Below are 24,537 nucleotides of genomic sequence, written 5' to 3' on the forward strand. Positions count from 1 at the left end.
ACTGCCCAAAATCATGCTTTGTTGTCAAAATAAAAGAGGGTGTCATCTCATCTAATAGGGGCATTTTCCTTTTTGAGACAACATTCAATTGAATCTTGCTAGAACCAAGTAGTCCATCCAATTTTTTTTTTTTCCTCTCGAGTAAGGTCCCTAACTTTCTCCAACTTCACATCCTCATTTCCATTTCCATTCATCATGCAATCAAACATAACTTGATATAAATGCTAGTTATATATGCTTGCATTGTATTACTATTTTTAGTAAAGTTTTAAAAAAACTTAAATTTGCGTCCAATAGACATATGCTTTGTCCATATTACCAGTGTTTCAATATGCCAACATTACTTCCAAAATTGTCCACATAAAAATTACAATATAATTACAGGGCTAAGACTATCTGCATAGTGCATAGAAGAAAATATATGAGTGCTATATATGTTTTTCTCCCCCCTTTTTGAGTAAATTAAAGCACAATCTGCTAATATTTGCTTTGAAGAGTACTAACTGGAAGAGGGGGGCGGGGACAAATGGGAGGTCCTTCTCAACAAGCTTAAGTTTATGGCATTAGCAGGTATATGGTAAATGAGATCCGTTAACAACGATACATATTATCAGAAAAATGAGGTGTGAACCTCACGTCCACAAAAATTCAGTTGAATGGATGGATTTCAGAAAATATATAAACACGCAATGGAAGTCAACAAGCTGGTCAGAAGTATAGATACAAAGTTCACAGCATTGTTGTCAAGAATGGTAAGACCTGAAATTTTCTTCACCGTTGGCCCTGGTTTCCCAACCACCTGCAATGATGATGAAAGAACCCTAAGTGAATTTTAAAATTTCCAGGAATGTGAAACTATGCCTTATACATAGGTGGGAAATGGGAATATGGAAGTGCCAAACAAGTACTTGATAGCTTTCCAAGGTACATTGTTGAAACTTAATTACACATCAAACATTTGGGTAATGGTAAGAACCAACACCATACTACCATATCAGCCTATCCCGTCTGATGATTTACTATGCACTAAAAAACAAGTTGCCAATTAAAAGGAAATCACAAATCCTTTCAGACAAAAAATAAAAAAAATAGTGATGTAGTGAAAGCAAACTCATTTTGCTTGCTCTAGGCTCTTCCTTTGAAAAGCATATCTATGCACAACTTTTATCAATTCAACATCTTAGGGGCCTTATGGGTCCCATGACTCCCATCAACTAAATTTTCATACCAAATACCTCATATTTGCTCCTCCACTCAGAGGTGAATGTGTGCCTTCAATAATTGTTTTCTATTCATAAAAGACAAATGAAAGCGCATAGGGAAATTTCGTTTGGCTGCTTATACTTAAAAATAATTTTAAGAATGATAGAAAAAATACTCCCCTTCTCAAAAATTGAAAAAAGAAGATTTCATTATTTTCTAAGCACTATTCTTCTAACACAATTCAAAAACAAGGAAAATCTAGGGAATGAACAGTCTATTCAATTGATTGTTGACACTTAGAAACATTGTTCATACAAGAAAGCAGATGATGCAAACCACTTATATAATTCTCACCCAAAGATGTTGAAACATAAAGGGATTCACCTTAACAAAAATAACAAAGTATTTGCAATGAGCTAACGATTCATCTGGTATTCTCGTGTTAACCAAAAGTAGTAAAGAATGTCAGTACGCTCATAGTCATTACGCAGTAGATCACAAGTGGGGAGGGGATTCTAAAGAAAATTACCAATGATGAAATGTATCAAAGAAAATAAGATCTAAAAGATGATGTGCCTACCTTGTTACGGACACTGCAGAATCCACTAAATTGCAGAGTTGCTCCCAACAAAGAATCTATGACACTTCCACATAGTCCTGCTAAGGCTGAAAGAGGTATTACCAGTAGCTGCCTGACAGCTAGGTCATACGCACATTTTGTTGTGAAAAATCCAAAGAGAACAAATGTTAGACCAATTATGCCACCCGCTCCTGCAGCTGCAAGGAGTCCTGCTTTTGTCACGCCACCATTTACACCCCTCTGAACAGGCTGAATGATGAAGAACAAAATTAGGGTATGCAATCTCTTATACAAGAGTCAAGAGGCAAGTTACTTCCTATAAAATGCATAATATTGAATACATTAGAGGTCACAGAAATCAGATGATGCCACTCAATGCATAGCAAATAATCCATGGTGTTCATGATGAATGCTTCCTACAGGAGGAAAAATGGAAACCAAGAGAAGAATAGGGCAGACACAATAATTTGTAGATCGACAAGAGAGGTCTTTCAATGTTATACTTGACATATTAATACAACCAGTAGTAACAAGCTCTTGTCCATCATGACATATAAGCAGTATAATTTTTATGAAACTATGTAACTATGAGCCTAGGACCACAAAAGCAAAGATAATGACCAGACCCCCCAAAGAAAGGTGTAATGGTACTATATTAGAAGCTGTGGAAGGAATGGGAAACTAACTGTAGACAGATAGGATAGAAGAGAAATATACTACATAACCAGAAAAAACTGAATCTCACAAGGGACAAAAGGGAGGATCACAATCATATGTAGCTCCTTTAAACTATATTAGTTTCCACAGCAGACAATCACAGGCCATGATCAAGAGGGAGGACCAGAATCATATGTAGCTCCATTTGTAACTCTATTAGTTACAACAGCAGAAAACCACAGGCTATTATTTTTCACATTTAAACTGGCAGTGATTAATTAGGGACAAATGGACATGAGAGTTCCATGATAATACAGAGATACATATTATATTTATGATGGAATAATCACCTTGAGTGTTGTGATTAACCGAGGTTGTGCATCACTGAGTATCCCAATTTCTGAAGACCAAGTGTCCCCATTGCAGCAGGAATAATGACCAATAATGCCACCAATAAGAGATGTAGCGACAATAGAATCTTTTGAGTCCAGGCACTTGTCCTGCCATCCAGTTACTTTCCAAACAATAATAACCAAGATTGTCGCAATGCCGCTATTGGATAGAACTTGTATCCTGAAAAGAAATGGAAAACACCCTGTCAAAAGAAAAAATCGAAGGTTTATATGACCTTGCCACTCTAGATTCTAGAAGCTTTGCATGTTCTTATCATATCAGTAAAAGCCATTAGGTGTTAGCTTATTTGTCATGGTTTATTCAACCAGCAGATTGAAGGCATAGCTATTGAGCAAAAATAATGTGGGAGTTAGGACTTGAAGTATTTATCTTCAAGTTTTTTCAAAAAAATTGAATGGGCATAAGCAAGTGTCACGAGCTAAGCTTGTTCAGGGCATTATGCTTGCCTGTGACCACTTACCTCGTGTGCTTAGGATTGGTTTCCATCATGTAAATACTAGTGTAAGGTTATTTTCTACTAGTAGTGTCTTTGTATGCCAAATAAGGCAGTATGACTCCTCGATCACTTTGATGTTTCCTAGTGTCAGGATGATAATTACATAAAAACCTCTTTAGGGGAGGGTGAGTGTTCATCAGTCATTATAAAACTCACTAGCTATTTTCAACGTGTTTAGCTTACTTGCCTCCCTCGCTAAACACACCATGTCAACGGAGGTGTTGTTAATGAATTACGTTTGCTTCAATGTTTACTGCTTGCTTACCACGGCTTTAATGAATTAATTACTGTTTCCGTTACTATTTGAATGAATGTTAATGAAAGTACTTCGTGGATGAATGTTGGTAAACGATAGGCTGGCTAGTTAAGCAAGAGTGCTTCAGCTAGCGCCGCACGGCCCTTCACAAGGGTGTGAAAATAGTCGGACCGTGACATTTGGTATCAGAGCCAAGGTTGAGTTACTACATGAATTCGATTGCCTTCGTTGTTGGATTTGGAAAGCTTTGGTAAGTGACCATGGCACCAAACAATGCTGAGAGGATCAACGTGCTGGAAGCACAAGTTGAGACAACAACCAATACTGTGGCCGCGGAGGTGGCCCAGATAAGAGAACTTGTTGATGAAGTGAGGGGATCACAAGAACATCAAGCAGATTTGATAGGCAACATGTCAGAGGACTTTCGCCACACAGTTGAAACTTTGCAGTCATGGATGGCTGATCTAGATGCAAAGGTGAATCTGATGGTTCTTGCTATGGGGAACTCCAACACTCCGAGAGTTAGCAAGACCAAGGTGCCAGAACTCAGGACGTATGGGGGTGCCCGGGATGCCAAGGAGTTAGAGAACTTTTTGTTTGATGTGGAACAATACTTTCACGCTGTGAGGATGGCCTCAGAACAGGCAAAGGTGAATACTGCGACCATGTACTTGGTTGGTGATGTCAAACTATGGTGGCGTACCAAGTACCAAGAGATTGAAAATGGAAGCTTTGTAATCGATAGTTGGGCAGACTTGAATAGAGAGGTCAAGACCCAATTCTTTCCTGAAAATGTTGAGTATAATGCAAGGAGAAAACTGAGAGATCTCAAGCATACGGGGTCGATCAGGGAATATGTGAAACAATTTTCTGCTTTAATATTGGATATTCGCGATATGTCGGAGAAGGACAAGTTGTTCTATTTTCTAGAGGAGATGAAATAGTGGGCAAGAACTGAACTTCATAGGCAAAGGGTTCAAGACTTGTCAACTGCACAAGCTGCTGCAGAATGTTTGACTGACTACGCTGATGAAGATACCGCTTCGTCCAAACGGTTTAGCAGAGAAGGAAACAGTGGAAAGTCTTTAGAGAATGGCAAACCCAAGAGTGGGCAAGCCGACTCCAAATCATCAACTTCAAAGGAAGTTTCGTCCTCTCAAGGGTTCAACACACCCAATGGAAAGGGGAAGAATAAAATTTTGTGCTACTTGTGTGGTGGATCTCACAAAGTGAGTGAGTGTCAACACAAGAGATTACTCAATGTCTTACAAGCTTCCACTTCGGAAAAAAGAGTTGAAAAGCGAGGAGGAAGAGGATAATGCCCCAAGGTGGGTTCAGTACAACTGGTGAGCGCAGTGGAAAAGCAGGCAAAAACACCGAAAGTTACACGAGCAAAAGGGTTAATGTTTGTGGACTTGAGGATAAATGGGAAGAGTACTCGCGCTGTAGTGGATACGGGGGCTACTCATAATTTTGTTTCGTAGTTGGAAGCATGGAGACTCAACTTATACTTAGAGAAGGATATAGGACGCATGAAAGCAGTTAACTCTGTAGCCCAGCCTACTGAGTAGCCAAGCAAGTGACTGTAAAGCTTGGACAGTGGGAAGGTCGTGCGAATTTCACAGTGGTGCCATTGGATGACTTTCCAGTCATTCTAGGAATGGAGTTCCTAAGGGAGACGAGGGCAGTGCTGATGCCTTCGGCTGGTTCCCTGTGTCTGATGGAAGATCACTCGTGCATGGTGCAAGTCGATGCAACGAAAGGAGACGACGGGAAGTCCCTTTCAGCCACACAACTCAATGACGGATTGGGTCAGGGTGAGCAGACACATCTAGCCACGGTGGCGGTAGACAAAAAAGTAGGCCAAGAGCTGGAGCCTACGACCATCCAAGCGGTGTTGGATGAGTACAAGGAGGTGTTTCCGAATAAGCTGCCTCACAATTTGCCTTCACGACGGATTGTGGAGCATGAGATCGAGTTGTTATCAGGAGTGAAACCACTTGCTAAAGGGCCATGTCGGATAGTGCCTCGAGAGATAGTGGAGTTGGGGAAACAACTTGATGAATTGGAAGTGGGATGTGTTTGCCCTTCCAAAACACGGTTGGGAGCATCGGTGTTGTTTCAGAGGAAACATGAAGAGCATCTACGGAAGGTGTTCGACAGGCTGGGGGGAAACAGTCTGTATGTGAAGAAAGGGAAGGTCTCTTTCGCTTAGTGGAGCAACAAATTCCTTGGTCATGTGGTTGAACAAGGTCGTATCTTGAGGGGTATGGAGAAAGTAAGGATGATTCAAGAACGGAAGATCCCCATGACAGTGAAGGAGTTGCGTTCCTTTCTTGCCCTTACTAGATACTGCAAGAAGTTCATTGAGAGGTATTCGCGGAGAATGACTCCAATGACAGGACTAATGGGGAGGTATTATTGGCCCCACACGCAACTTGTCTCACTTGCCAACAAGACAAGGGGGAGTGGAAGAAGTATGGTACTTTTAGGGCCGCACCAAAGTATTGTTCGGCAGAGGAGACGAAACAATTGTTCCTTGTAACTGTTGTGAAACATTGGAGTGTTCCCCAAGTTATTATTTGTGATCGAGATTTAATGTTCACTGACAACTTCTTGATAGAGTTTTTCAGGATATTCAGGTCACATCTTGACATCTCTTCAAGTTATCACCGACAGACAGACGGATAGAAGAAGAGATTCAGAGGGCTACTGAAAGAGTACTTGTGCCATTTTTGTCAACGACAACCAGAAGAATGGCGTGCAACTACTTGATGTGACTTCATTCTATGGCAAAGCCCAAGGGAGCTCAACAACCAACAAGAGCACTTTTGAGCTTGTTACAAGCCAGCTGCCGCTGTTACCTCACACAGTGGGCAAGCCATACAGACGAAAGAGTCCTAGGGCGTACATCTTCACTAGAGAATGAGGACAAAATGCAGAGTTTGCCCGCGCTTATCTGGAGAAAGCTTCTAAGCGGATGAAGAAGTGAGCAGATCAGGGGAGAAAATCGCAGTTTCATGTCAGCTGCCTCAAGCCGTTCAATGCCAACACCAATGACCTGAGCAAAAGTTAGCCGAACAAAGCAGAGTTGAAGATAGTGCAACCTAACAAATGTGAAGTTGAAGAAATCCTTGCAGATAGAAAGTTCATATCCTCAAGGAAGAAGCGGCAGAAGTTCCTAGTGCAGTGGAAATGCCTTGATGACAAAGAAATCAGCTGGATTTTTGCGGAAGATAGTCAACCGTTGTACCTACCGCCAAAGTCTACGAGGACGTCAACCGCATAAGTGGGGGAGAATATCACAAGCTAAGCTTGTTCAGGGCATTATGCTTTCCTGTGACCACTTATCTCGTGTGCTTAGGATGGGTTTCCATCATGTAAATACTAGTGTAGGGTTATTTTCTGCTAGTAGTGTCTTTGTATGCCAAATAAGGAAGTATGACTCCTCGGTCGCTTTGATGTTTCCTAGTGTCAGGATGATAATTACATAAAAACCTCTTTAGGGGAGGGTGAGTGTTCATCAGTCATTGTAAAACTCACTAACTATTGTCAACGTGTTTAGCCTACTCGCCTCCCTTGCTAAACACACCATGTCAACGGAGAAATTATTAATGAATTACGTTTGCTTCAATGTTTACTGCTTGCTTACCACGGCTTTCATGAATTGATTACTGTTTCCACTGCTATTTGAATGAATGTTAATGAAAGTAGTTCGTGGATGAATGTTGGTAAACGATAGGCTGGCTAGTTAAGCAAGAGTGCATTAACTAGTGCCGCACGGCCCTTCACAAGGGTGTGAAAATAGTCGGACCGTGACATAGCCACGCCTATCCATGTATAATGAAGCACAGATTCAGTTCTATAAATCAAACAGGTGGGAAAGAAAGTATTTACACATGATTATTTCAATTCATTCGGAAAGCGCAAGAAATAAAAATTTAAATGATATTCTTAAACAAATCTTGTACTTTCAACATCTAAATATTTATACAGCATCAATTATTAATCAATTACTAGGGGAAAAATGGATATCTTTCCCCAGTAATAAATGGCTCTATTGAAAAGATTTTTCAAGTAAAGGCATTATACAAGGGGACCCAATTTCCCCCTATTTGTTTTTTATGATAATGGAAGTCTAACAAGAATTTTTCAAAATTCTGCTTCTCAGGGTCAGCTGAAGCAACGTCCTAAATGCAAAAATTTGAAGATGGTAAATTTATGCTTCGCTGATGATCTACTGATTTTAGCAGATGGGGAAGTAACTCTGCATTAAAGTATTAAGACTTCTTTGTACATCTTTTAAAAGCTGACTGGTTTGAAGTACAGATTATCAAAAATAATAAATGTACTGTTCTGGTATTCCTATGAACACTATTACAAAAATTCAGCAGACGTTGGGGGCTTTCTTTAGGTCATCTTCTTGTTAAATATTTTGGAGTGCCTCTAACTACAAAAAGAATTAGAAGTGATTGTGATATGCTGATTGAAAAAATATCTGCTAGAATTCAAGACAGGACACATAAATTGTTATCATGTGCTGGTAGATTAGAATTGATAAACAGCTTTGCAGGGTATATAGGGGTTGTTGGACTTCAGCTTTATTTCTTTCTAAGCTTGTTATAAAGGAGATAGAAAGAAGATTCAAGGCTTTTCTTTGGAAGGGGAATGATTGGAATAGTCAAAGTTGCAAGGTTAACTGGAAAGATGTTTGTAAGACTTTAAATGGAGGCTTGGCTTGGGTAACAAATCTCGAGGACTGGCAGAATATAAATGCAGTAAGAATTACATGGGAATTTTTCTCATCAAAAAAATTTCTATGGATTACATGGATTCACTCTTATAATCTTAATGGCAGGAGTTAATGGGCTGTTCAGGCTACATCAGATAGCACATGGTCTTGGAGAATGATTCTCAAAAAATAGATAGAAAGCATACCGGTATACATAAAATTGGGAACGGTCACTCTACGTTCTTTTTCTATGATAACTGGCATCCCCAAAGTCCCCTAATTGTTCATGTAAAATTGCATCTTCCTACTGAGTTTGGTATCCAAAAGAATGCTAAGGTTGATTCAGTAACTGATGCAAGAAATTGGATGTGGAATAGAATACTAAAAGAAAATATGTTATCTGTTAAGCACAATATTGAAGGAAATCTAATCATGAAATAAAGATCAAATTGTTTCGAGTTTTAACTTCAGATGGTAAGTTTGCTTTGCAATCTGCTTGGAATGTACTAAGAAGTAGCAGCACTGTTATTTGGAATGACATTAACTGGGCTAAGCATCATGTTTACAAATATTCTTTTATTTTCTGGTTAGCTATTCTGAATAGGCTGCCTACAATGGATAGACTGATCTCCTGGGGGAATTTGCTGAACCCTACTAGCAAAATATGTAACAAAGAAATAGAAACAAGGGAACGTTTGTTCTTTGGTTGTCAAATAACTACGCAGATTTATAAAGAAGCTAAAACAAAGATGGATATGTAGAGATCCCTATGGATCGGAATTTAAATCTTTCTTGGATGTGAAGAAAAGGAAACTCCAGAACTGATAGAGCTTGTAAACTTGTTTGGACAGCAGCTGTTTATCATGTTTGGAAAGCCAGAAATGCTCTTTTGTTTGAGAATTAGACTAGAAGCGAGAATGCAGTGTTCCATGGATAAAGAAGCGATTGAGAGGGGGCAACTTGTGGGGTGTTTCAGCAAGAAATGAAGACTCCCCCCTTTTCAAGAAAATAATTGAGATTAAAAATGGGATTCTGCAGCATTGCGGAAATCCAGAAGGGGCTGAGGAGCTGGTGAGACAGTGGACTGTAGGCAAGCACATTTCTAGAAAAATAGGGGTAAAAAAGTCCCTTGGCATGCTACAGTTTGGAAGAATTGTTGTTTACCGAAGCACTCATTTATCTTGTGGCTTGTTGCAAAAGGAAAGCTGCTGACAAGTGATAAATTTTATGTGGATGTATTGGACCAATCATGTGTTTTCTGTAATTCTGAAATTGAATCCACTGACCATCTGTTTTTCAAATGCAGGTTCTCCTCGATAGTGTGGAGAGACATTAGGACCTGGATGGGCATTACAAGACCCATGACTACAATTAAATCTGCTCTCAAGTGGTTTCACAAAGAGGCCAGGGGCACAGGAGTTCAGGCTGTTGCTAAGAAGGCCTGCCTTGCCATCATGGTTCACTGCCTTGGGCAAGTTAGGAACAAGAGAAAGTTTGAGGGAATTGCGACCCAGCCAGAGACCATCATCAAAGTTGTTCAAACCCATGTTTATAGAATTGTTTATGATAAATTTCCCTATTTGGATGTTCCTTGAACCCTGGGGTGCCCAGGTTTTTGATTGTATCCTTTGGTTGACTGAGTTGATGGATGTTTGTCAACCTGGCCTTGGCCCTTGGGTATGCCCAGGTTTTTGATGTATTGCGTTGTAGTTGATCTGAGCCTTGTGTGGCTTTTTGATTGTACTGCTTTGCAGGTGCTTGTCTGGGAGTTTGTTCTCCCCTTCCTGGGTATGCCCAGTGATACTGTACATATCCATTTGGTCTTATAATTATAAGTTTCAGATCAAAGAAAAAAAAAGTGATTGATCTACCATTTGTTGTATTGGCTAATTAGTTTTTTCTAGCTTATTAAATATTAATATATGGATCCTAATTCTTCCTAAAAAAATATTTATACAGCAAAAAATGCACATGACTACAAACAAGAAAAAATTTGGTTTTAAAAATCCATTCACACCTCAAAATGAACTGGAAATTTGAGTTCCTTGAGCGGGTTCTTAGGATTTTTCGGGTTATCCCACAACAAAAATAGCTTACTTTGTTTGGGATTACAAATAATACTATTGTTTAACACTTGTTCATAAAATTTTTTTTTTAAGAAAATGGGCAGCCCGGTGTACAAAGCTCTCGTGTATATGGGGCTTGGGGAAGGGGCAGACCACAATGGGTCTATAGTACGCAGTCTTACCTTACATTTTCGCAAGAGACTGTTTCCACGCTTCAAATCCGTGACCTCCAGGTCACATAGCGACAACCTTACAGTTGCGCCTAATGTGGAAAATTCTGAATTTTTTGTGGAGGGTGAACCCCCACCCACCGTAAGAAACACATCAAGTACATAATGTCAGACCAAACCCAAGATGCATAAATCCATCCATGAGACAACTACATTAAAACATTTACCTGCCAAAAGAAAAAATAAAAAAGAAAAAAAGAAGGTAATCCCAAGGATGTTAACAAATCCCATTTGGAATGTTTTCACCCCAGCCAAATTACCTGCCACAAAGCAAGTAAAAATTTTGCCTTCTTAACTTGGTTTTAATTATTTCAATTTTTAAGCATTTTTATTATGTCCATAAGTGATTTCCCTAGTACTAAACCATTTCCATAAGAGCACATGCAAGTATTCAATTTTATATATAATTACATTACAGTTTGCATACAATTCTAAGGGTACTCTTATATAATCCAGAACAGGACCACCAGAAAAACCTAAGACATCCCCACAATTGATTAGTACAGCCACAGCGACACAGCCCCATTCACAGCAACTTTGGATTATTTTAAGCATTCCACTAGAGCACCCTAACTAGTTCAATTCAGCAATTCATTTGATTAAAATGTACTAATGCGTCTCAAGTGTTCGACCAAATTAAACTGCTAAACCTGAAAACAGAGGAAGTACAGAGCGACTGTTACCAATTACGCTGACCTCCGTCCTTAAATTCGGCATCAATGCGTCGCTTCTTCTCCTCTCCCACCTTAGTAAGCTGGGACGAAGTAAAGAAGAAAATAAGCAACATAGCTCCGTACCTGAATCAACACAAAACACTCTTTAAGACCAACCAAAAAAAAAAAGAACTTGGAATTCTAAAATGGGAAGCTTTCGTTTTGATTATATTTTCATCAGCGAGCAAGAGGGCGAAAACGAAGAAGGCGACCTGTAGCCGGCGGCAACGTGAAGAGCCACGACCAGAAACCCTACCAAAGCGCCGGAGAGGTCGAGGGACTTCTTTCTGTAGGCCCTCATGGCGATGAACAAAGATATGAAGAGAGCAACGAGGGGTTGGGACAGAAAATTCTCCATTGTTAATGCGAAGAGATCTGGTTTGAGTTTCAGGTGGGTTGGAGACGATGCTGAAGTAAGAATTATACGCAGGTCAATTCTGGTTCGCTGGTTTCAACAGTCAGTCAGTCCGTCATACTTGTCGGCCACAGATGGCCGCCATTATATATTTTGTTTATTCATTAATGGTATGTTTCGGCTTCGCTCTTCGGGGTAGAATAATTTTTTTTGGATTACGCAAAGGGTATGCATATGTCCGTTTTAATTGTTTTAATAGTGAGAGGTTAGTCGGGAGACATCACGGGTTCATGAGCTTTAAATGTTGAAATTATCAAGGAATTTGGGGAGAACTAAAAAAGAATAATGCTGATATGCCAAAATATATTGTGCGAGAAAAAAAAAATAAACAAGAAAATGACACACAGATTTTGACAAATTGCTTACATCCATGAAAGAAGAGAAGTGAAATTGATTCACTATGGAATTGAAAATTTAAAGGAGCATTTGTCACTCACTCATTCAAAAATACTCAAATCCCTTTTACATCATGCTAAAATACTCAAAGAAAAAATTCACAATGGAACTAAGCTAGAAGTCCCTTTTCTTCTTCTTCAGGATGCCTTTTTTTGAGAGATCGTAGAGTGACCTTCACTGCCACACACCCACGCATGGCACTGCAGTCCATCCTTCCCTGTTGCATGTGTGTGCGTCCCATGCCTGCTTCATTATCCCATACACTATCACTCACGCACAGCACTGCCACACACTCACGCACAACACTGTCGGCTCATCTTTTCCTGCTGCATGTGCAGGCGTCCCATGCTTACTCCATCATCTCATGCATAACAAAGTTACTAGAGTACAATTAACCTCTGGATTAAAAAAGATATTTTTGAGTTTAAACAACTTGTCAATCAGATAAGAAGTTCTTTTCTTTCCTAACTAATTTTTAAAGGGAACCTAACTCGGGAACAGCTTCTTACTAGTAGGGGCGAATCACAGTAAGAACCAATGCTTAAAGGGCGTAACCAACGGAAGGTTCTCACCCTGTCCTCGACATTGTCCTCCAACAATGTCCCTAGGGCGAAAGGGGCCCCTTGTGGGCTCTCTTCTCTTCGCTCACTTCGTAGACGCACCAACCTGACCACGCTTCGCTAGCGCTCGCTCCACTATATATATGCATGGAAGAAGCTGTGTGAGACCTCCATTATCAAGTAGCAAACAAGGTAACCAACTTCAATAAAAAAAACCAATCTTCGCCATTTTTAAAGGAAAAGGGAGACAAGGTTTTAATGCTCTGCAAGCCAACAAGAAAAGGTAGTGGGTAACAAATGAATGAGGCCAACTCATTTCACAAATCTCCACTTTTTGCTTCAATTATCCATAACCTCATTTCCGTTGCTCTCCTCTATGTTCCCCTTATTTATTTTGAGCTCCAATCAAATCTAGACAATGCCTGAACTTGCTAACTGGATTTGACTTGGTTAACATATCTGTCGAATTATCTACTGTAAAGATCTTATCAACTTTAACAATTTCTTGTGTGACAGCATCTCTGATAAAGTGCATCCTGACATCAATATGTTTGGTTCTTTCATAAAACATAGGATTCTTCGTCAAATGAATCGTACTTTGACTATCACAATAAACCGTTGTCTCCTTTAATTGTATACCAAGCTCACTGACTATTCCTTGAAGCTAGATAGCTTCTTTTACTGCTTCTATAGCAGCAATATACTCTGCTTCAGTGGTTGACAAAGCAACAATGGATTGTAAATTTGCTTTCTAACTGATAGTACATTCGCATAAAGTAAACACATACCTAGTGAACGAACTTCGTTTATTAAGATCTCTAGCATAATCTGAGTCGACAAATCCGTTGATGCTTCCGTCAACATCTTTGATACTTCTATAAACCAAGCCTACATTAGTCGTACCCTTAAGGTAGCGCATAATTCACTTTACAGCTTGCCAAAGGACTTTTCCAAAAATCGCCATGTACCTGCTTACAACACTAACAACTTTTGAAATATCTGGTTTAATGCATACCATTGCATACATGAGACTACCAACTGCACTAGAATAAGGGACATTAGTCATGTATTCCACCTCCTCCTTGGACTACGGTGACAAAGCCAATGAGAGTATGAAATGAGATGCTAATGGAGTTGTGACAGACTTTGCATTTTGCATGCCAAAACGCTCTAGCACTTTCTTTATGTACTTTTTTGTGACAAAAACAAAGTGCCCGTTTTTTTGTCTCAATAGATCTCCATTCCCAGAATCTTCTTTGCAGCACCCAAATTCTTCATTTTAAACTTTGTACTTAATTGAGCTTTAAGGAGGTTAATTTAAGACATATTCTTACAAGCAATCAACATGTCATCAACATACAAGAGCAAATAAAATAAATGATCCATTTGTGAGTTTCTTGTAATACACACAACTATCATATTTACTCCTAAAGTAATTATTTTCAAGCATAAAATTGTCAAACCATTTATACCACTGTGTTGACTTTGATGTAATCCCAAGAGGGGGGGGGGTGAATTGGAATTTTAAAATTATTCCTAGGTTTAACCAAATATTAGCAGTATTACACAACCTAGGGGCAGTCTATGCGCACATGAAATTGTAGAAAAGATAAATCAATCAATACTCTGCACAAGCAATACAGCTCCAATATCTCCCAACAATTCACAATTCAGTAGATGAATAGAATTAAGCAGCAAGCAATAGAATGTAAAGCAATAAAAGTAAAGGAGACACCAAAAATGTTATCGAGGTTCGGTAAACGTGCCTATGTCCCCGCCTCAACTCGTAAGCCTGAGGATTACCACTATTGCTTACTTAATGGGTGGAGCGGCACCGTATACAACACTAGCTCAAATTTGATGGCCTAACAACGCTTTTCAATCTTGTTTTGATGATAACAAATGAAGGATATTTTAACATGTGTTGTTGAGTGACTTCATTTCAGGATTAAGTAAAACAACACTCATGATCATGGAAGCAAGATGAAAATCAAAGTCAATCAAATGAAAACTTCTCAGAATATTGAAGTAATAAAAGACAAATGAAGAGCTTAAAGGTTAAGTAGGACTTGAAGTAAAGTTGAACCTCAAGAGACTTGAAGACTTAGAGCTAAATGAGTTTATGCTTAGAAAGATATTTGTAAGTACTTCAATCCAATACTATTTAGATACGTGAAGCTCTTTAGGATCAAAAGACTTAGAGACCATCTCTTGAAAAAAAAACTCTTGAAAATGATTTTGAAAAAATTGTATTTGAGTTTTTCAAAATAAACTAGAGTTTAAAAATCAAAAATGAAAAGATTTGAAAAAGAATGGTATGTTCAACCGATTGACCATTTTTTAACTAAGTTCAGACAGCTAACTGACAAACATAAAGAATGAAAAACTTGCCCAGCTAACTGACAATTTGAACTAGGATTAGTCAACCGAATAACACCCTAGTCTGTCTAGCCGACTGATCATTTTTTAACTGTGTTCAGTCAGCCAACTGACTATTTATTAAATAATTTTTGGACAGACAAAACGCTGTCAGCTACCTGTCCAACCGACTGACGTGCACAAAATTTGACCCAATTGAGTGAGTCAGCCGACTGACTCCACAGAAATTTTGAAATTCGAACTAAATGGGAATTTTTTCAAAATTAATTCCAGGATTTCAAATTTGTTGTGAAATTGACCAAACACTCCAAGTTAACTTGGTAAATAAGGAAACTCTTCCACAAAAGAGTTTATAAATATCTCTCTTGCTCAATGAAAATACACGCTCAAGAAATACAAAGCATTCTACGTTCATACTCTCCTAAATCCGTACGTGCTTACACCCTTGCTTGGAGAACTCTACGAAATTGCTGGTTGATTAAAAGTCTTGGTTCTGATTTGCAACTAAGTTTTTCTCTATCTATAAGAAAGAATCTTTGGTGACATCTAAATCTTGAGCTTCATATTTTCTATTTAGTATTTGTTTTGAAGTATATTAAGTGCTCTAATGTAATGACCCCAAAAATTATATGCATGAAAATGTAAAAAAAAAAATAAAAATTAAAAATAAATTAAATTAAATTAAATTAAATAAATAAATATTTAGGATTTATTATTAATTAATTATTATTAAATTGAATTAATTAAATTAAGTAATATGGTGGTTATATATATAAGTATATAATATAATATATTAAAGTAACTTTAACCTTCCTGAAGGATCTTTCCTTTAGGAAGTCTGAATTGTAGAAGGGGACGCGCCCTAGGTGAGTTCCTGCGTTCCTTCTTTCTCTCCGTCCCTTCTCTCTCTCACCTCAATTTCTTAACGGATATTCGGCTAATTGGGAAATGGAATGTGTCATTGGATTCCTAACTTCGCTACGGACATTTCTACTGAAGCGAATTTATCGTGGGAGCGGCATAGGTACCATTCCTGGGGTAAGACAACTTTCCCTATTTCTTCAATTTCTTCTTAAATTTGCCGTTAAATCAATGATCGAGCACCATCACGGGGTCCTAGTCGCGATCATCGTCATTTTGGTTGAAGTAAATTTTCAATTTGAGTTTCCTAAACCCCACTCCAAAGCGAGAGTGAGATTTGGAAAAATAAGTAAATTAGTTATATCTGAGGGTATAATTATTGATTTGGAGTTTATGAGCCTAGAAAATATTAAAATAGTATTTTATTTAGGGTTAATTTAATGGAACTAGAATTTTTATTTCAGGATTCGGGTGAGCGCCGCAGGTATCTTTTCGGGGTCCCTGTTGGCATAATTCAAGAAATCAAGTAAGGGGAAAAATATATATTAAACCATAATTTTTATGAATTTAATGGAAAATGAATTGTGTTATATATACGTGTATGTGTTTTGGTATAGGTTTAAAATGACAACCTTTTAAATTATGCTTTCTAAGCCTAGGGCTGTTTTATTAGATACTTATATGTGAAATTGAATTGATGAAAGTGAAATATTTTTCAAAATAATTATGTAAGAAATTAAAAGTATTTTAATAGTATGTGAATGTTAAATGAAGTTTGGCTTATTTTATAGGAAATATTTATGAATTTTACTACTAAATAGTGTGACATAAGTAAATAGGAATGTTGTGTGGAAATATGTTATATGTATAAGATGCAAGATATACAGGAAATGAACTAAGTATGAAAATGTTATATGAAATATGTTGCATGTGAGTGTTAATGCAACCATGTAAAATAGTTAAAAAATATTGGATAAAACAGTTGAAAGATATATTGGACAAAACAGTTGAAAGATGTTGGGTAAAACAGTTGAAAAATGCTGGGTAAAACAGTTGAAAGATGCTGGGTATGAAATGAAATGAAATGAAAATGGAAATGAATGAAATGGAAATGAAATTTGAAATGTGAACAATGTAAAATGGGAAAGAGCCACGTAAAATGAAATGAAATGAAAAGTAAAAGATGGGAATTTGAATAGTTGAGAAATGTAGAATAATGACAAACAAAATAATGTATTATGGTATTATCAGTATTTATGCTAGTAGAACATGTTATATTTGGGCGAGGCAAACTCTTCGCCGAGCTTTCTGAGAAAGGCGAGTGCCCTAGTTGTATCAGGTGCAGTAGTAGGCTGCATAACGTGCTAGGGTAGAGGGAAACTACTTGTATGAACGGGTAGATTTCCCTATTCTTGGGAGCCTTCACTGGTAAACTTTTGTATGAACTGTGTGAGTACGAAATTAATCTATAACTTGAGGGCTTGCTGAGAAAGGTGAGTGTCATGGTATGCTTTAGTCGTGACCCTTGGGTTGCCTAATGTATCAGAGCAGAGGGGTGTTACTTGTATTGGTGGGTAATCACTCCTATCCTTAGGTAATCTCATGGGTAAAATGTCTTGCATGTGTTTGAATAGGATCGGAAAATGATTTCAAAAATTATGTTAATGATTTGCAAATGATGAATAATATGTTATATACAAACCTCATGTTTGCCACACACTATTTTAATATATTGTTTCAATGTGTCTCACCCAAATATGAACTTATCTTTTACAGGACCTCCACTAGATCGGGCTTAGAGGGCTCGAGGTTGCTATATCATTTTGGAATATAGTAATAGAAAGGGTATATTTTCTGATAATACTTTTGGGGATGTATAAATTTTATGTTTTATGTTTTAAGTCTTCTAAGATATGGATGATTGTGAAATATACTGGTGTTTGTGAATACTGGAAGTGTAGGTTATGTTTTGGAGATATGTGTATATATGAGAATACCGATGATGAATAGTTATTTTGGATTATAGATAGAAATAGTAAACTCTGGTATTATATTTGTGCAGATTATATTTATGTTTTTCGCTACTTATATGATATTATAATGTGGATTATCAGGTAAGTGAATGGATTAGTAGCACTCCGAGTCCACTTAGGGGGTTGGGGCGTTACATCTAACTTGTACAAATTTGCTCTGCATACAAGAGTGAATGGATTAGTAGCACTCCGAGTCCACTTAGGGGGTTGGGGCGTTACATCTAACTTGTACAAATTTGCTCTGCTTTGAGAGTGTTCTTGTATGCAGATTCTTACTTTTTTTTAGCAGTTCTTTAACGATTCAAGATTGATTTGGATCGTTGGACCAAGCGTGGGCTGTTGCTTAGAGAAGTTTCTCTTCCTGAAAAAGAGGTTATTTGTAATGGTTTTGCTCCACTCGGAAAGGAACAGGTATAATGGAATCCTTAGGTGGTTTGCCTAAGGCGAGGACGTAGGCTGAGGATAAGCCGAATCTCGTAAAATAGCGGTGTCACTCTCTTTCCCTTATTCTCTTTAAATTCTAGCAAAAATATAAATTGAGTGGATGTTGTAATTCTCTCAATCATAAAAACAACGTGTATTGGAAATTAAATAAACCAAAGCTTAATTTGTTCTTGGGCTTGCAGAAACTGAAAGGGAGTACGTTGGTTAATTAATATTTTGTGGAAACCGTAAGGAAGTACGTTGATTGGTTAACAACCCAAAACCTATTAACTAAAAGTTTATTTGAATTCTGATTTTGGAAAGAGTGATTGGATGTTATTTTGATTATCAATTGAAAGGCAAATTTCATTCTCTACAGGGCTTACATATTCATATACATAGGGTTGCAAACAATCAAGCTAAATATTGTCAAAAGAATTGCAAAGCATATATTGATTGGCTACTTATATTGTGGTTGATTGGTTTAAGTAGTTGATTGATTGTTTATTTGTGTTGTGGTTGTGGATTGAATAAAAGACTTAAGCCTTTGTGTGATTGCTAAAAGAAGTCAAGAAATCTTTAAAAGAATTATAAAAGGTTAAAAATTCATAAAATGATTTAAAATAAATTTTAATAACTCAATTCACCCCCCCCCCCCCTCTTAGGGCTACACCTTAGTTTTCAATTGGTATCAGAGCCTCGTTATAGTAAATCCTAACAAGAAACTATACAAAGATCTAGATGGCACAAATAAGAGTAGCTCCCTTTGGTGAGGATCAATCCTCAACTAGACCACTCATTTTTTGTGGACTCAACTACACCTTCTGGAAATAACGTATGAGAATCTACCTTCAAACAATGGATTCGAAGACATGGAAGGTTATCATAAATGGTAACCTAATCCCTACTAAACTAGTGGATGGAAAAGAAGTACCTAAGGAAGACAAGGAGATGCCCGAAATAGATCACAAAATGCTGCAAGTTAACTCTAGTGCAATAAACACCTTATATTGTGCACTTGATGCTAATGAATTCAATAGAGTGATGACATATAAAACAGCAAAAGAAATTTGAGATAAATTGGAAGAAACCTACGAAGGCATAGTAGATGTTAGAGATAGTAGAATTGATATGTTGACTAATGAATACGAAACTTTTAAGATGAATTCCAATGAAACCATAACAAGCATGTACACTAGGTTCACACATATCATAAACTCACTAAGTTCCTTAGGAAAAACATATTCTACTCACGAGATGATTCGCAAAATTCTAAGAGCACTTCCACCTATTTGGGAATCGAAAGCCACAGTCATAACGGAAGGTAGAAACCTCAAAATAACTTCATTAGATGAACTCATAGGATCACTTCTAACATATGAAATGACTATAAAAGAAAGAAACACTGAAAATAAAAATAAGAAGTCTATAGCTCTAAAAGCCTCAAAAGAACATTCAAGTAAAGAAGATAATGACTCTAGTAAATTAGACGATGAAGAATTAGCTTTCATAACTAGAAGACTCGGAAAATTCTTTAAAAGAAATAAAAAATACATTAGAAAATTCAAAGGGTTAAAAACTGAAAAAGGTAAAAATATTAAAAAGGAATACAAGAGCAAAAATGAACCTCCCACTTGTTATCATTGTAAAAAGGCCGGACACATCAAGCCGGACTGCCATCAGCTCAAGAAGGAAAAGAAGAAAAAGAAGCTTGCTATGAAAGCAACATGGGACGACACAAGTTCAAGTGAATTGGAGAGTGAATCCAGCGAACAAGAAGTGGCAAACATGTGCTTCATGGCACACAACGAAGAGGTAAACTCTTATTACTCCTTCTCGGAAGATTTGTGTGATGAATCATGTAATGATTCATGTGAAAGTATGCGCTCTTATAAAGAACTTCAAGCCAAATTATTCTCTTTTCATAATAAGTTTATCAAGATCTCAAAAAGGAACATAATCTTAAAACAACAAAATGAATCACTTAGAAATCAGCTTGAATCCTCAAAAATTGTTGAAAAAGAAAAAGACTTAAAAATTGATGAGCTTGAGAAGAAAGCAAATAACATGTCTAAAAAATTAGCAAAATCTCAAGTGAATGAAGATGGCAAGAAAGAACTAGAAATAATTGATATTAAAAACTCAATTCAAGATAAGGAAAAAATTATTTACAACTTTACCAGAGGTAAAGAAAACTTTGAAAAAATGGTAGGACAACAAAGGATGGCTAATAATAAAGGAATTGGTTACAATGGAACACCAAACAAAAGAAAGAAAAACTTGTTTATGAGATATTTTGTAAATCAATTTAAACACTATACAAGTACTTCATTAACAAAAATTTATGAGCATACTACTTGCTACATGTGTAAAAATAAAGGATATATAATGTTTAATTGTCCACTTAAGAAAAAAATACATCAAAGTAAAAAATGAATGGAAGATAAATACTAAAACTAGACAAGACTTAAAGAGAGTTAAGAAAGTTTGGGTTCCAAAAGTAACAATATAAATTCTTTCTTGTAGGTTTGCTTTAGGTCCACTCCATCTAGAGAAAAATAGTAATTGGACAGTTGTTGTTCAAGACATATGACGGGAAATAAATCAAAGTTCACTTCTCTCACTCAAAAGGATGGAGTGTCACGCCCCGAACTCGCAGGTGGGTCCCAGGTGTGAGTTTAAGTAACCTAATATGTCTCTGTATCAATTTAAACATACATGATACAATATAAATAAGAGGGTCCGACCCCGTGGGGTACACGGTTGCCCTTTCTACATACACATACCAATCCATACTCATCAGATACGCAGCAAAATACGGTCTTTTATACACAAACAATATCATACCAAGCTAGGATATACATTCCCATAATACAAATATCCCCCAGGTGTCTACAAAAACCATCCCGACAACCTGGATACCAAAACTCGTACCTAAAAGGTACTAGCAGTAGCTACGACACCCCTTGCTTCCCGACGCTAGGATGCTACTTACCGCTACCTGAAGGCCCTGAAAATATTGTACGTACATTCGTGTCACAATCCGACTATTTTCACACCGTTGTGAAGGGACGTGCGGCGCTAGCTAAAGCACTCTTGCTTAACTAGCTAGCCTATCGTTTACCAACATTCATCCACGACGCACTTTCATTAACATTCATTTAGATAGTAGCGGAAATAGTAATTAATTCATAAAAGTCGTGGCAAGCAAGTAGTAAACATTGAAGCAAACGTAATTCATTAATAAATCCTTCGTTGACATGTTGTACTTAGCGAGGGAGGCAAGTAGGCTAAGCACGTTGACAATTGCTAGTGAGTTTTACAATGACTGATGAACACTCACCCTCCCCTAAAGAGCTTTCTAGGCCATTCTCACTCTGGCACTAGGAAACATCAAAGTGACCGAGGAGTCATACTGTCTTATTTGGCTTACAATGAAATAAATACTGGAAAATAACGCTACACTAGTATTTATATGATGGAAACCTATCCCAAACACACGAGGCAAGCGATCACAGGCAAGCATAATGCCTTGAACAAGCTTAGCTCGTGACATTCTCCCCCACTTATGCGGTCGACGTCCTCGTAGACTTTGACGCTAGGTACTCTTCGACTTTGTCTATGAACGGTTGCATATCTTCCGCAGAAACCCAGCAAATTTCTTCGTCACCAAGGCCTTTCCTTTTCACTAAGAATTCCTGCCACTTCTTCCTTGAGGATGTGAACTCTCTATCTGCAAGGATATCTTCAACTTCACGTTTTTCAGATTGAATTGTACTCACTTCTGCTCTAGCTGACTGATTTTTGCTTAGATCGTCGGTGTCAGCGTTGTACGGCTTAAGGCAGCTGACGTGAAACACAGGATGCACTTTCATCCAAGTCGGAGGGTCGATTTTGTAGGAGACCTTCCCGACTTTGGCCAAGATGGGGATTGGTCCTTCATATTTGCGAAGTAGTCTCCTATCTCGTCCTCGTAGTGACTTAACCTGTTCAGGATTGAGCTTAACAAGCACTAAGTCACCTACGTTGAAGTGTTGTTGTCTTCTCCCCTGATTTGCCCACTTTTTCATCCACTTAGTAGCTTTCTCTAGGTAGGCTCAGGCAATTTCAGCATTCCGTCTCCATTCTTTGGTAAAGACGTGTGCCCTGGGACTCTTTCCTCTGTACGGCTCATCCACTATGTGAGGTAACAACGGTTGCTGGCCTGTAACAAGCTCAAAAGGACTCTTGTTGGTTGTGGAGCACTTTTGGGCATTGAAACAGAACTGAGCCACATCAAGTAGTTGCACCCAATTCTTCTAGTTGGCGTTGACAAAGTGGCGCAAGTACTCTTCAAGTAGCCCATTGAATCTCTCCGTCTGTCCATCTGTCTATGGGTGATAACTTGAAGAGATTTCTAGTTGTGAACCGAGGATTCTGAAAAGTTCTGTCCAGAAGTTGCCGGTGATTCTTGAGTCTCGGTCACTAACAATGTCGTGGGGAACACCCCAATATTTCACAATGTTCTTAAAAAATAGCTGTGTTGTCTCCTCTGCCGAACAGTACTTCGGTGTGGCTATGAATGTACCATACTTCGAAAACCTGTCTATAATAACAAGTATAGACCTTGCGTCTCCCACTCTGGGCAGGTTGGTGATGAAGTCCAATGAAACACTTTCCCTCGGTTTGGACGGTACTGGTAGGGGCTCTAACAACCCAGCAGTTTTCCTCCGCTCAACCTTGTCGTGTTGGAAAATGAGATAAGTTCGGGTATAATCAACCACATCATCAAGCATGTGCGGCCAATATTACCCCCGCTTTAGTAAGGCCAAAGTGCGCTGCCATCCTAGATGTCCGGCCCACATGATATCATGACATTCCTTCAGCAATGTCTTCCTCAGATCACCTGCTCGTGGCACAAAGATCCGGTTACCATGGGTCATCAGTAATCTATCTTCCATCCAAAACTGTCGTGCCTTCCCTTCTTCGGTAAGTTTCATTAAGTTCTGCGCAATTGGATCTTTGGCTAAGTTCTCTTTGATGCGCTCCCGCATCGTTGTGGTAACAATACTTGAAGTCAGATGTGTTACCATTTGTAAGGCCGCCAGTTCGGCCTTTCTACTCAATGCATCCGCGACTTGGTTCAATCGCCCCTCCTTGTGCTCAAATGAGAAATCAAATTCTGCCAAGAATTCTTGCCATTGGCCCTGCTTAGGTGTCAGTTCTGGCTGTGTGAAGAAATGGCTAACACCTGAATTATCTGTCTTCACCAAAAACCTTGACCCAAGTAAGTAATGCCTCCACACACGAAGACAATGTATCACCGCTAGCATCTCCTTCTCTTGAACTGTGTACTTCCGCTTTGCTTCACTGAGCTTACGGCTTTCGTACGCAACAGGATGCCCCTCTTGTACCAAGACTCCTCCAAAAGCGAAGTCTGATGCATCTGTCTGTACCTCGATGGGTTTCATGACATTCGGAAGAGCCAGTACCGGATCTCTCATCATGGCATCCTTCAAGTCATCAAAGGCACCCTGGCATTCCTCTGTCCAGTTCCACCCATGACCCTTCTTTAGTAGTTCTATCATAGGGGCTGTCCTCCGTGAATACCCCTCTACGAACTTCCTATAGTAGTTCGAAAGGCCAAGAAAGGAACGCAACTCTTTCATTGTTGTTGGGATCTTCCATTCTTGAATTGCCCTTACCTTCTCCATATCCATTCTGATATGACCTTGGTCAATCACATAACCAAGGAATTTGATGCTCTTCTGAGTGAAAGAGCACTTCTCTTTCTTCACATATAGACTGTTCCCCTTCAGCCTATTGAACACCTTCCGCAGATGCTCTTTATGTTCCTCCAGAGTGGAACTGTAGACAACAATATCATCCAGGTACACCACGACAAACTTGTCAAGGTACTCACGAAAAACCTGGTTCATCAAGGTACAGAATGTTGCAGGCGCATTCGTTAACCAGAATGGCATCACCAAGAATTTATATGCCCCTTACCGTGTCACACAAGTAGTCTTCGGCTCATCGCCATCAGCAATTCTCACCTGATAGTAGTCTGACCTTAAGTCAAGTTTAATGAAGTACTTGGCGTGACTCAACTGATCCAATAATCAGCAATCAACGGAATAGGAT

General features: G+C 38.4%; 1 protein-coding gene across 1 annotated transcript; it reads right to left on the reverse strand.

Annotated features, from left to right (window-relative positions):
* Nucleotides 1-537: 537 nt before the first annotated feature.
* LOC131158111 (protein PGR) lies at nt 538-11,974 on the reverse strand. The gene is made up of 5 exons (XM_058112720.1): nt 11,560-11,974; nt 11,318-11,431; nt 2,791-3,013; nt 1,784-2,032; nt 538-799 (listed from the first exon to the last, which is right to left on the reverse strand). Exons 1-5 carry the CDS (start codon nt 11,703-11,705, stop codon nt 668-670), a joined length of 864 nt encoding a protein of 287 aa, XP_057968703.1. The 5' UTR covers nt 11,706-11,974; the 3' UTR covers nt 538-667.
* Nucleotides 11,975-24,537: the final 12,563 nt, after the last annotated feature.

Source organism: Malania oleifera, chromosome 6 (assembly GCF_029873635.1).
Source record: "Malania oleifera isolate guangnan ecotype guangnan chromosome 6, ASM2987363v1, whole genome shotgun sequence".
NCBI classification, from domain to species: domain Eukaryota; kingdom Viridiplantae; phylum Streptophyta; class Magnoliopsida; order Santalales; family Ximeniaceae; genus Malania; species Malania oleifera.